General features: G+C 33.9%; 1 protein-coding gene across 5 annotated transcripts in view; it reads left to right on the top strand.

Annotated features, from left to right (window-relative positions):
• Positions 1–982: 982 nt before the first annotated feature.
• Positions 983–11,273, top strand: part of LOC125659834 (uncharacterized) — a 106,314-nt gene continuing 96,023 nt past the window's right edge. For all 5 annotated transcript variants that reach the window (XM_056146663.1, XM_056146660.1, XM_056146662.1 and 2 more), the window contains exons 1-2: positions 983–1,067; positions 8,642–9,299. In XM_056146663.1, the coding sequence (XP_056002638.1) occupies positions 8,705–9,299 (595 nt within the window). In that variant the 5' untranslated portion in view covers positions 983–1,067; positions 8,642–8,704. The remainder of the gene's footprint in view (positions 1,068–8,641; positions 9,300–11,273) is intronic.

The raw sequence follows: 11,273 nt of genomic DNA, 5'->3' as shown, positions 1-11,273 counted from the left end.
CTTTTTTGATGAGTTATGATGTGGAATGAAAGTTTTGTGTTGATTTTGTGTACTGAATGAGGGGGAGGGGGGGTAATATAAATCATTTCTATGATTAACTTTTGATCATAAATACCCTTCTGTACTTTCAAAAATAATTTCTAAAGTTACATTACTTCGACCACCGCTAGGTATCATCAGTATTGCTTTTAATAAGACTTCTTATTAAATATTTTTTTCCCCATGTTGCATTTGTTTTTTTATCTACTTCCTAGGGGCGAAATCAAAAGTTGAATGTCTGACAATAAAACTAAATTCACATAGTTTTTACGCCCCCCCCCGCCTCCCGCAACGACCCCCTAAACTAGATATGATGAGTGTTTAAACTATAATCGATTAACAAGTAAGAACAAACGAGTATAAATAACTCTGTATACCCTATCTTCTGTTTATTCACAAATGAAAGTGTAGATTAAAACTATCAAATGTTCATTAAAATGTAATATCGTCATGTAGTTTTTAACAGTCACTTGTCTTTCTCCTTTTTCGACTGAAACTTACAGAAGTTTTAACACACACACACACACACACACACACACACACACACACACACACACACACACACACACACACACACACACACACACACACACACACACACACACACACACCCCTCTTCCCCCTAACTATTTGAATTTAGATTTTTATCCGAAATCAATCTTTTGATCTCGCCCCTTACAGTTTGTTATATCAAATTTCTTACTGTTTTTAACATCTGAGAGAATTAAGGTTTGATTAATTATGTTAATTAAATAATACTCTGTACACTTTCTATCAAATCGTATTTCTCTCCATATTACGTTCATTGCTTTATTTATTTCTTACATTTTTAATAGTTTAGCTAATTAGGGTTTAATTAGTTATCTTAATTAGTAAAAAATCTCAACAATTTTCTTTGCCTTCATCGTAAACACATTTCTTTACGAAATATTATTCGACGTACGACTTATCTTTCCATCTATGATCAGGGGCAAGTAACTCGTAAGTCACCTGCTTTTCAGGGATACCAACTAGTCATCACCGATAAGGTAGGCATACCTTTATTCTATTAATATGTATATTGTTAACACAATAGAGTTAAGTTTGGTATTTTCTTTCCTAATTCATTGCTTTACATTTTCAATCATATAGTATTGTTTGGAAAAGGTCGAATTTATCTTTTTTACTTTCGTTTTGATAAATGAGAGAATGAGTCATTATCGGTATACATACCTTTCAGAAATCCAATACCCGTTGTTTTGTTTGCATCAGAAGGGTAAGGACACGTGTGTTATAGTTGTATTTATCACACAGCAGTACTTTTCCCAGGTTCATAACAGGGGTTGGAAAAACGAATTCTTAATTCTTCACTATACTAGTTTTTAGTACCAACAGTCTTTTCTTTTTTTATTGCTTAAGACATATGCCTTATCACATCAATTTCATAAATAAATAAAAATGACATTGCATGGTGGTGTACAAATTCAAGCAAGCAGCGGAGAATGTTTTTCTCGCAACTTATAAGACAAGACATAAATAAAACAGAAATATATAGGGCAAGACATAAATATTTCCCTAAATTACATAGTTCGTGTACATTATGAAAACTTAATAATTAAACAGATGGTTTTTGCCAATAATACTTTTTGATATATCTATGTCGAAATTCCTCGTAATGAGGGCAAATTAATATAAAGTGGTATTCGTCCTCTGTGTCATTTTTACAAACTTTACATACTCTATACTATTTTCTCTAAGTATATTATTATGGCGGCCTGTTTCAACTTCAAGATTATGAGAGGATAGTCTAATTCGACAAATGTGTCTTTTATACATATTAGGTATAGGTTTACAAAGGTAATACTGTAAGGAAAAGTGATCAATAACATGTTTGTAAATAATACACTTTGAAGACCAATTAATTTGTTCAACTAAACTTTGAACACACATATCAGTCAACCTCTGTTTTATGATAGAAAAGAAAAATTTAGAAGTTGCATTCTCCTGATCACACCAAATACATCCTAACCCTATATCGTACATATTTTGTTTAATGCAACAGGCCCAATTTTTGCTACAATTTTGCATTCTATCACAATTGTATTAAAATTCATCGTAATAATTTCTAATTATACAATTTTCACTACGCAATACTTTAAACCAAATTTGAACATTCTGAAGAATCAAATGGTTTTTATAGGCAACCTCCCAGTTTCAAAATACACCGAGGCAGAATTTGTTTTTTCGCACACCTAAAACAGACTTTAATAAACTCTAACTGTATCTTTTCTACATCTCTGGCTACCCCATACTTCACAACCATAATTCAGGATACTTGTTACATATATGCCAAAAAGTGCCAATAGTGTTTCTGTGTTAAAGCACATATTTTTAACTTTTGATTTTAATGAGAACATAGCTTTTCTACCTTAACAGGTTAATTGTTTTTGCGTAAACTTGTAGTTACCGTTAAAGTTAAATAAAACACCAAGGTATACAAATTTATCAACAACTTCAATTGGCTGACCATTCAGATTCCATTTTTCTGTATGTTTGATTTTACCCCATTCCTAAAAATAACAATTTTTGTTTTTATCAACATTAACAGTAAGATCACAGTCAGCTGTATATTCATATAACTCATCTAACATATTTTGAAGCTCATGTAAGCTTTCAGCAAAAATGACCATATCATCTGCATACATCAAAACATACACGTTTAACTCCCGTAAATGTAATGGCACAATATCGTGTTTTTAAAAATTCTGCTTCAAAATCATTCACATATAACGAAAAAAGGATGGGAGATAATACTTCTCCTTGTAATAGTCCTACGTTACTTTAAAAAACTTCTGACATCATACCTGCAGATTTAACACTAGATTCCATGCTTTGATACATAACCCGGATAATGCGTAGTAATTTACCTCTAATACCAATCGTACGGAACCTTTTCCACAATTTAATTCGATCAACAGTGTCAAATGCTTTATTAAAATCTATGAAAGAACAATATAATCTCTTTTTTTTTTTTTAGAAAGCGTCATATTAACAGTTGAGGACAGACAAAAAATAGCTTCTGTTGTACCTATTTGAGGCTGAAACCCAAACTGAGCATGAGTTATTATATCATCGTTGTAAGACCATTGTAAAATCTTTGATATTTTATTGAGGAGAGACAAAAAATAGCTTCTGTTGTACCTATTTGAGGCTGAAACCCAAACGGAGCATCAGTTATTATATCATCGTTGTAAGACCATTGTACAAGTCTTTGGTTTAAAATCGAAGTAAATAACTTACAAAAACAACTCACTAAACTAATACCTTTATAATTGTTGGGATTTGACGTATCACCCTTTTTATGTACTCGAACAATTATGGATTCTGACCATGCATGAGGAAAAATACCTGTTCTAAAAATTCTATTAAACAAACTGTGAATTCATGTAATAGACAAAATACAACTCTGAAATTCAATAAAATATTCATTCAACAGCAAATCAGTTCCATGGGATTTCTCTTGTTTTAATCTTTTAATTGCATCAAGTATTTCTTTTTCACTTATTTCACAATCAAGCTCCTCAAATACAGTTTCATCAATATTGGTAAAGTGTTCTTCTGATGGTGTAGGTGCTTGCGATACCAGTAAAAGATCGAATTACTAATGAAGGGACATGAACCCCACTTGTGCTGAAAATCTTCAAATTTTATTTTTCCAGTTTTAAAGTTTAGAATGCGTAACTAAGGTATCTATTATAATCATCAAACATTTGAATGTCAGTTGTCGAGGTACTTGGACGATACAAAGCTTTTAATTTAGTGTAAACAATGCTTTTGTCTTGTGTTTGTTTACATAGGTTAAATATACTTGTAAAAGTTTCGTTTCAAGCAGATTTTTCAACTTAGAAGTTAATTCTAAACACAATCAAACAGTTTCTAGTCTTTGGTACACCTCATTTTGTTTTAAGCATGCTATTTTCTATTACGCAGTCTATACGTAAACGGGCCCCCGTGATCGAGTGGTTTGAGCACCGCGCTCAAAATCACACGGCCTCTCACCTCTGTCGGCGCGGGTTTGAATCCCGCTCGCGCCGGCAAGTGAGAAAGTTTCCCAGTTTACTTTCGGAAGATCTTTGATCTCTTCCCAGGTACATTGTATCTGGGTTCTCTCCTCCACCTATAAAAAACTGGGCGCCACGATATAACTGAAAAACTGTTGAGTGTGGCGGAAAACATCAATCAATCAATAAATCTATACGTAAACAAAACATTGTACGAGCCTTATTTACATAACAAAGAATCGTGAGTGCTCTATACCATTTGTAAGGCAACAAATGATATTCAATTTTTTGTTGACCATTAGAAATACTTTAGTTAAGAATTGTAAACAATAAAAATGGAAAAATAAGATTTGGAAATGTTCAGTTCAAATCCTGTCCATACTCCTTTAAAGGCGCAAAAGCGTTGTCTACAAAGGATCAAATCTTGTTTGTTTTGATAAAAGTGAGACAAAACTTTGACTTATTTCCTATTTCTTTGATGAATCCGTGCAAAATCGCTCTGCAATATTCACCCACTGGATGGATTTCATGTTTTTCAGACTATGTATTGCAAACATATGGCCACACTGTGATGCAATAATCGAACAAAAATGCCTGAAAATTACAAGGAAGATTTTCCAAACACCTTCGTCTTTTTTAAAGTTAAAAGTACAAAAACCCAGTTATGTCATTCGATAGAGTTAAAGGGACATGGACACGAATTGAAATGAGATTTTCAAATTCTATTTTCCCATTTTTGATACCAATTGGTACCAATTGTGATGCACCAGCTGTTTAAATAAGGTATTTCTAATGGTCAGCAACAATGAGATACAGCACTTACAATTCTTTAATATGTAAACAAGGCTCGTGCTGTGACAAAAACTAGAAACTTTAATTATGTTCAAAATTATATTTTAATTGAAAATCGGGTTTAAAGTAAACTTTTACAAGTATATTTGACCCGTGTAAACAAAATCATGGCACAGCCCTGTTTACATAACAAAGAATTGTGAGCTCTGTATCTCTCTTATAACTCGACAGCTGACATTCAAATTTTTGCTGACACTTTAGAAATATCTAAGTTAGCAAGTAACGGGAAACATTGGTAAATGTGCCGAGTCATTAAAGTAAATTCCACCCTCCTGTGATGTCATCAGATTTTGCAAAATCAATGATTTATTTAGATTTATGCGTGATAGGAACATAAATTTTGTTGAAGTCTTTTCCGATAGTTATTGTATAAAATCTTGTTAAAAATAAACTATTTCAAAAGTGTAAGTTATAGATGAATAATTTATGATACGTTTCAAAATATTGAATCCAAGGGCAATAACTCTGTTTCTATTGATTTCTTTATCAAGACTATTATGCGATAGATTTCCTTTATTTTTTACAGACATTTTGTATATTTTTGTGAAGATACAGTTTCATGAAATTGTTATGAATGCTACTATATCGTCATAACCAGTTTGTATGAAATTTTGATAACGCTGTTTAAGGAAAATTGTAATTTTCTGACGGTGATATATGATTCTGTTTATGTACGTCTCGTATCTTAAAAAGTGTGATGACATATGTATTTTATTTGATAATTTGTTAGTTTTAACTCTAATGAATGGAAATAAATACATTTTTCAAACTTGTATCAGATAAAACTGCGAGTATGGAGTTACCTTAAAGGAAACAAAAATGCAACAAATGAAATAAAGTATAATAACTTCGATAGACTTGTAGGTTAATCTGCATATTTTGACTTTTTCAATTTCATTTGCATATAGCCTAACAAATCTAATATAGAAGCCTTTTATAAACGCCGCAGCCCTTCGCTTTTGTCGAACAGACGGTGTTTTTAGCATATCAACACAGAAAAGTTGTTTGGAATGCCGTTTATCGACACCATATCGTTTCTGAAAGGTGAAGATAACGAACAGTGATCAATCTCGTAACTCCTATAAGCAATGCAAAATAGAGAGTTGGGCAAACACGGACCCCTGCACACACACCAGAGGTGAGATCAGGTGTCTAGGAGGAGTAAGCATCCCCTGTCGAACGGTCACACCCGCCGTGATCCCGATATCTTGATCAGGTAAACGGAGTTATCCGTAGTCAAAATCAGTGTGCCAAGAACGGTCTAACAATCGGTATGAAACACGTCAGACAGTATTTGACTCAATGATAGGTTGTATTGGCAAACTATGTCGTTAAAACGACCGCATAATTTGCAAAATACTGACGTTAAATGAGGCTGTTGAAACCTCTGCATCATCAACTTGATTGGCAGTAGCTTGCCTCGATTACAAAACTGACCATACGCAGAACAAGCTGTTTTGTATCGCATCAATTGAGATATATAAACATCTTATGCAGGTGATAATGGAATATTGCTACATAGAAATTGGAAGTTGACGATGGAGAAGCTGAAATCATCCCGTTTGTCATAAAGTTGAGTTGTCTGTTTGCCGTTAATATCTACTTTAAATAAAATATCTAAGTATGAAGCAGAAGTGGAGAACTATGTGGTGTCTTTTACTTCGAGCTAACAGGGATATATCGAATTGACACATTAATGAAAGTTATTATTGTTAATAGACAAAACGTTGTCGGTATAATAATCTAAATGTGGAATTGAAGGCCACAAGATATTTTTTCTTCTCACGTAGAAGTTTTTTAATAAATTGTGCTTCATATGAATATAAAAACAGATCAGCTAACAAAGTAACACAATTCGTGGCCTTGGGAATTCCAACAGATTGTTTGAAGACCTGATCATCAAACACCACGAAGATATTGTCAGTGACGAAGTCTAGCATATTTCTTATTTCAACTTTGGAGTACTTGTGCGTGAAATCAGAGTGGTGTTTAACAAAGTAATTTTTTGGATGACTGGTCACTAGATATGAATAATTCCGTTTTCCATTTTTGTTGAAGAAGCAACTGTCTATGATGTCAAAAAATCTAGCCTTTAATTTATTGTGAGGAAATGTCGTGTAAAGAGTTGAAAAGTCATACGTTTTGAAGTTATTGATTTGGGAAAAGTCTTGCGATTTCAAGTTAACCAAAAGTTCTTTAGAATTTTTTAGAATCCACATTTGATTAACACCACTTCTGGCATATGTAGTCGCACAGTAAGTTTGAAGTTTCTCCTTCGCCGCTGTTAATATTTTCGTGAGGAGTAAAGATAGGGGCTTGGTAGAGCACTTACTGGATCCAGCAGACTGTATACAATTATCAATATAGCTGCAATGTGCAATATAATGTGAAAGAACACCAACTTATTGAACATTTTGTTTTGATATAATAGTACTATCACAACTTGTATATCCATACAATATCATTACAAGCCTAACCTAGCGATTCTCAGTACCTTTAGTACTTTAATGTTTAAGGGAAGTATGATTTCGGCATCAAATTTGCGATTGATCGATAAAAACTCAAAAATAATTCATATTTATAAATCATTAAGGTAGCTCATTACACTAAATTTTTATTTAATGGCTCTTAAAAACACCTCTTAGGAAGTATGATTTCACCATCGAAAGAGTGATACAAGCTCTCAAGTATTTTATATGATTTTTTGTGATTTTCCCCGGAATGATAAAAAAGTGTTTTGTTTGCAAATAAGAGATTCTCGAGTCCAAATTACGCTGTGATTTTGTGCATGATATGAATATCTAATAAAACAAGCCTAAAAGAGTCAGATATAAACGTCCTATTTTTTTTTTAGAAAGAATATTTATGAATATTGAAAACGGTATTTGTTAATATTTTTTAAATCTACGGACAAAATCTTCAAAAAAAAAAAAAAAAAAAACCCAAACAAAACAAAAACATGTCAGTTAGAAAAGAGATATATCGAAGAAATATATTATAAAAAGAAATTGAAACAAAATGGTTAATCATTAAATGAATATATATCTAATTATTTGTTCATCAGATAAAGTCAGTTAATAAGTGTGAAAGGTATATTGCCGCATACATTGATCAATCAGCAAATTAATCGAATGTTATCGTTTTGGCAGAAAATCGTAAATAAATAATAATAAGATTTTGAGTGTACTTGTGACCCTCCATGTTTATGAATGCATTTTTTTTTTCATTGATCAAAATCTTTCCGTCTTTTACCATTACTACGTTATTAATTATCAAAATTTAAAACAAAACATCGTAGAGGGGGTAAATTCTATTAAAACAAATTTCTTTCACACTTGTCCATCAAATGCTACGAAATTAGAACTTGATCTGTAGTTTGTCACGCTGAAACTACACTGCAAGTTTCAAATGAATCCTCGCAAGCGTAACGGAAAAAAGTCAAGAAAACCAATGGGATAGACTGACAGGCAGTGGGAAAGACGGACGGTTGGATAAAAAACCTATATCCCCTTTCGCTTTTACATAATCACATGTTCAAAGTTGGTGAGCGGGGAGAAAGAACAATATTATAGTGAGAGCAATCGTGATACATTTTGTAATGGAAGCTACACATGAATGATTTTGTGATAATCTAAATGTCACATAATAAATGCATTGATAATGGATATAATGTTTCCCTGCTATCAGATTATCTATATCTTTTCATTTAGAAATGCCACAGACAATATATAGCCTACCATGATCCACTATAGAAGTATAGATTGAGAGTGACGATGTCATCTAAACCTTTGACACCTGGTCAGCAAAATTTTACCCGCCTAGAGAAAGTCTGTATGGATTTGATAAAGTTTGTGTTGAAAGACATCCTGAGAAGTCAGATAAAACCAGAAGACCTGTACAATGCCATATCATCTGCTCCTGAATTGACAAATGGAAGTCAAAAACTGACACCAGAAGAACAACCTCTTTGCTATGTACCCGCGCCTGATGTTCCAGACTACAACAGGTTCGACGTCACATTATTATATAAACTATTACGTAATTTGTGTCCATATGTAGAACCAACACTAGGATGGGGAAAGACACCCTCCCAAACGGCGATACATATTGGTGACGACATTGAGCGCTTTAGAGTGTTCAGAAACGAGGTCTATGCACATGCTACTTCACTTAATGTGACTGGTACTGAGTTTGCATTTCGATGGAAAGATATAGAAACTCCTATAAAGAGAGCACAGGCATGGATTCACTCCAAAGGTTTTTCAGTAAATTATGAGGAAGAGCTGACAAAGATCAAGGACTTAGAGTTAGATTCTGAAGATTTGGAAAAGAACAAACTACCACTAATAAAAATCACAGAAAATGAAGGTAAGTAAATAATGGCTTCTTTCTCAATTTCTTTTAATAAACAAATCAATAGTCTCCAACACAATGATGATAATGTAAGGTGAAGATAACGAACAGTGATCAATCTCACAAATTCCACAAGCAATACAAAATAGATAGTTGGACAAATGCGGACCCCTGGACATACCAGAGGGGTCTCCTTTGTTAGCTGATCTGTTTTTAAAATCCTATGAGCAGAATTTATTCATCAACGTCAATGTGAGAAGAAAAAAGCTTTTGCCGTGGCCTTTAATTCGACATTTGAATATATCAACGACGTTTTATCGAGTAACAATAATAATTTGAATTCATATGTCGATTCGATGTATCCCAAGGAACTCGAAATAAAAGACACCACAGAGTCGTCCACATCTACTTTGTACTTAGATATTTCATTGAAGGTAGATATTAATGGTAAACTAATAACTCAACTTTCTGACAAACGGGATGGTTTCAGCTTCTCCATCGTCAACTTCCTATATTCATGTAGCAATATCCCATTATCAGATGCATATCATGTTTATATCTCTCGACTGATTCGATACGCAAGAGCTTGTTCTGTGTATGGTCAGTTTTTGAATCGAAGCAGGCTGCTGACAAACAAGTTGATGGTCCAGGGGTTTCAATAGTCTCATCTAAAGTCAGCATTTTGCAAATTCGATGTCCCTTATAACGCTCTAGTTTGCCAATACAACCTATCTTTGGGTCAAATGTTGTCTGACGCGTTTCATCCCGATTGTAAGGCTGTTCTTGACACACTGATTTTGATGATGGGTAACTCCGTTTACCTGATCAAGACCTAGGGCTCACGGCAGGTGTGCCCGGTCGACAGGGGATGCTTACTCCTCCTGATCCCACCTCTTTTGTGTCCTTAGGTCCATGTTTGCCCAACAATCTATTTTGTATTGCTTGTAGGAGTTATGAGATTGATCACTATTCGTTATCTCCACTTTTCATTGGTCACTGTTTGTTATCTTTACCTTTAATCTGGCGATGTCATGTTGTAATACTGCTCCATGATGCAGTATTATTGATATCACGGATTCATGAAAATACTTTTGGGCCGTCAAACTCAAATGAAGCTATCATGTGCTGCTAACGCCACGTGTGGGCTACCTACTATATAACAATCATTTGTTGAACCATGCTGTTGACATTTGCTCCAAAAAGGAGATATGTTGCTTTGTGCAACTGCAAATTGTCGCATATGATCGTAGCGGTTGTTGTTGTTGATAACACCTTTCCCAGACATAAATTGAGAAATATACTTAATCTTATTATTATACGAAAACTACATAGTAGCAATATCAAAAGAAGAAAAGATCACAACAAACTAGAAAATAGAATAAAGGTGAAAATAACAAACAGTGATCAATAACTCCCACAAACAATACAAAATAGAGAGTTGGGCAAACACGGACCCCTGGATATACCAGAGGTTAAATCAGGTACATAGGAGGAGTAAACAATCCCTGCCAACCGTCATGAGCCCTATGAAGTGCGATTTCAATAATTTTTGTTATTTTCTGTTTGGGGTGAATGTATTTTTGGGTTGGTTGTTTGTCACGTTGAGAATTTTTCATTTATATTAAGATGCCACTTGTAGTTGAAGTGCCACAAATTTAGACATATGCTCTAATGCTTACAGCCGTAGGAATTATGATTCCTTGACGTACCAACGCCTGCTGTGAAACGGGACCTCCGTTTCAAATATTTCCGAAAGATCAGTAATTATCACTTCTAAATGCCGAAAGGGTTAAGGAGCAATCACTACCTATCTTTACATCGTAGGTTTGAAGCGGGGCCCGAACTTACGATCCCCTAGGGCGACTTCGTTCATACCCGAGTTAGTGAGGTAAATATTCCAATGTTCTTGCTTACCCCTATGTATAATACTCCAGCCAATCACATCCATCGCTTGAAAACTGACACATGCGCAGTATCACTCGAAGACCG

The sequence above is a fragment of the Ostrea edulis genome, chromosome 8, assembly GCF_947568905.1.
Source record: "Ostrea edulis chromosome 8, xbOstEdul1.1, whole genome shotgun sequence".
Lineage (NCBI taxonomy): Eukaryota > Metazoa > Mollusca > Bivalvia > Ostreida > Ostreidae > Ostrea > Ostrea edulis.
This window is presented reverse-complemented; position numbering and strand designations above follow the sequence as displayed.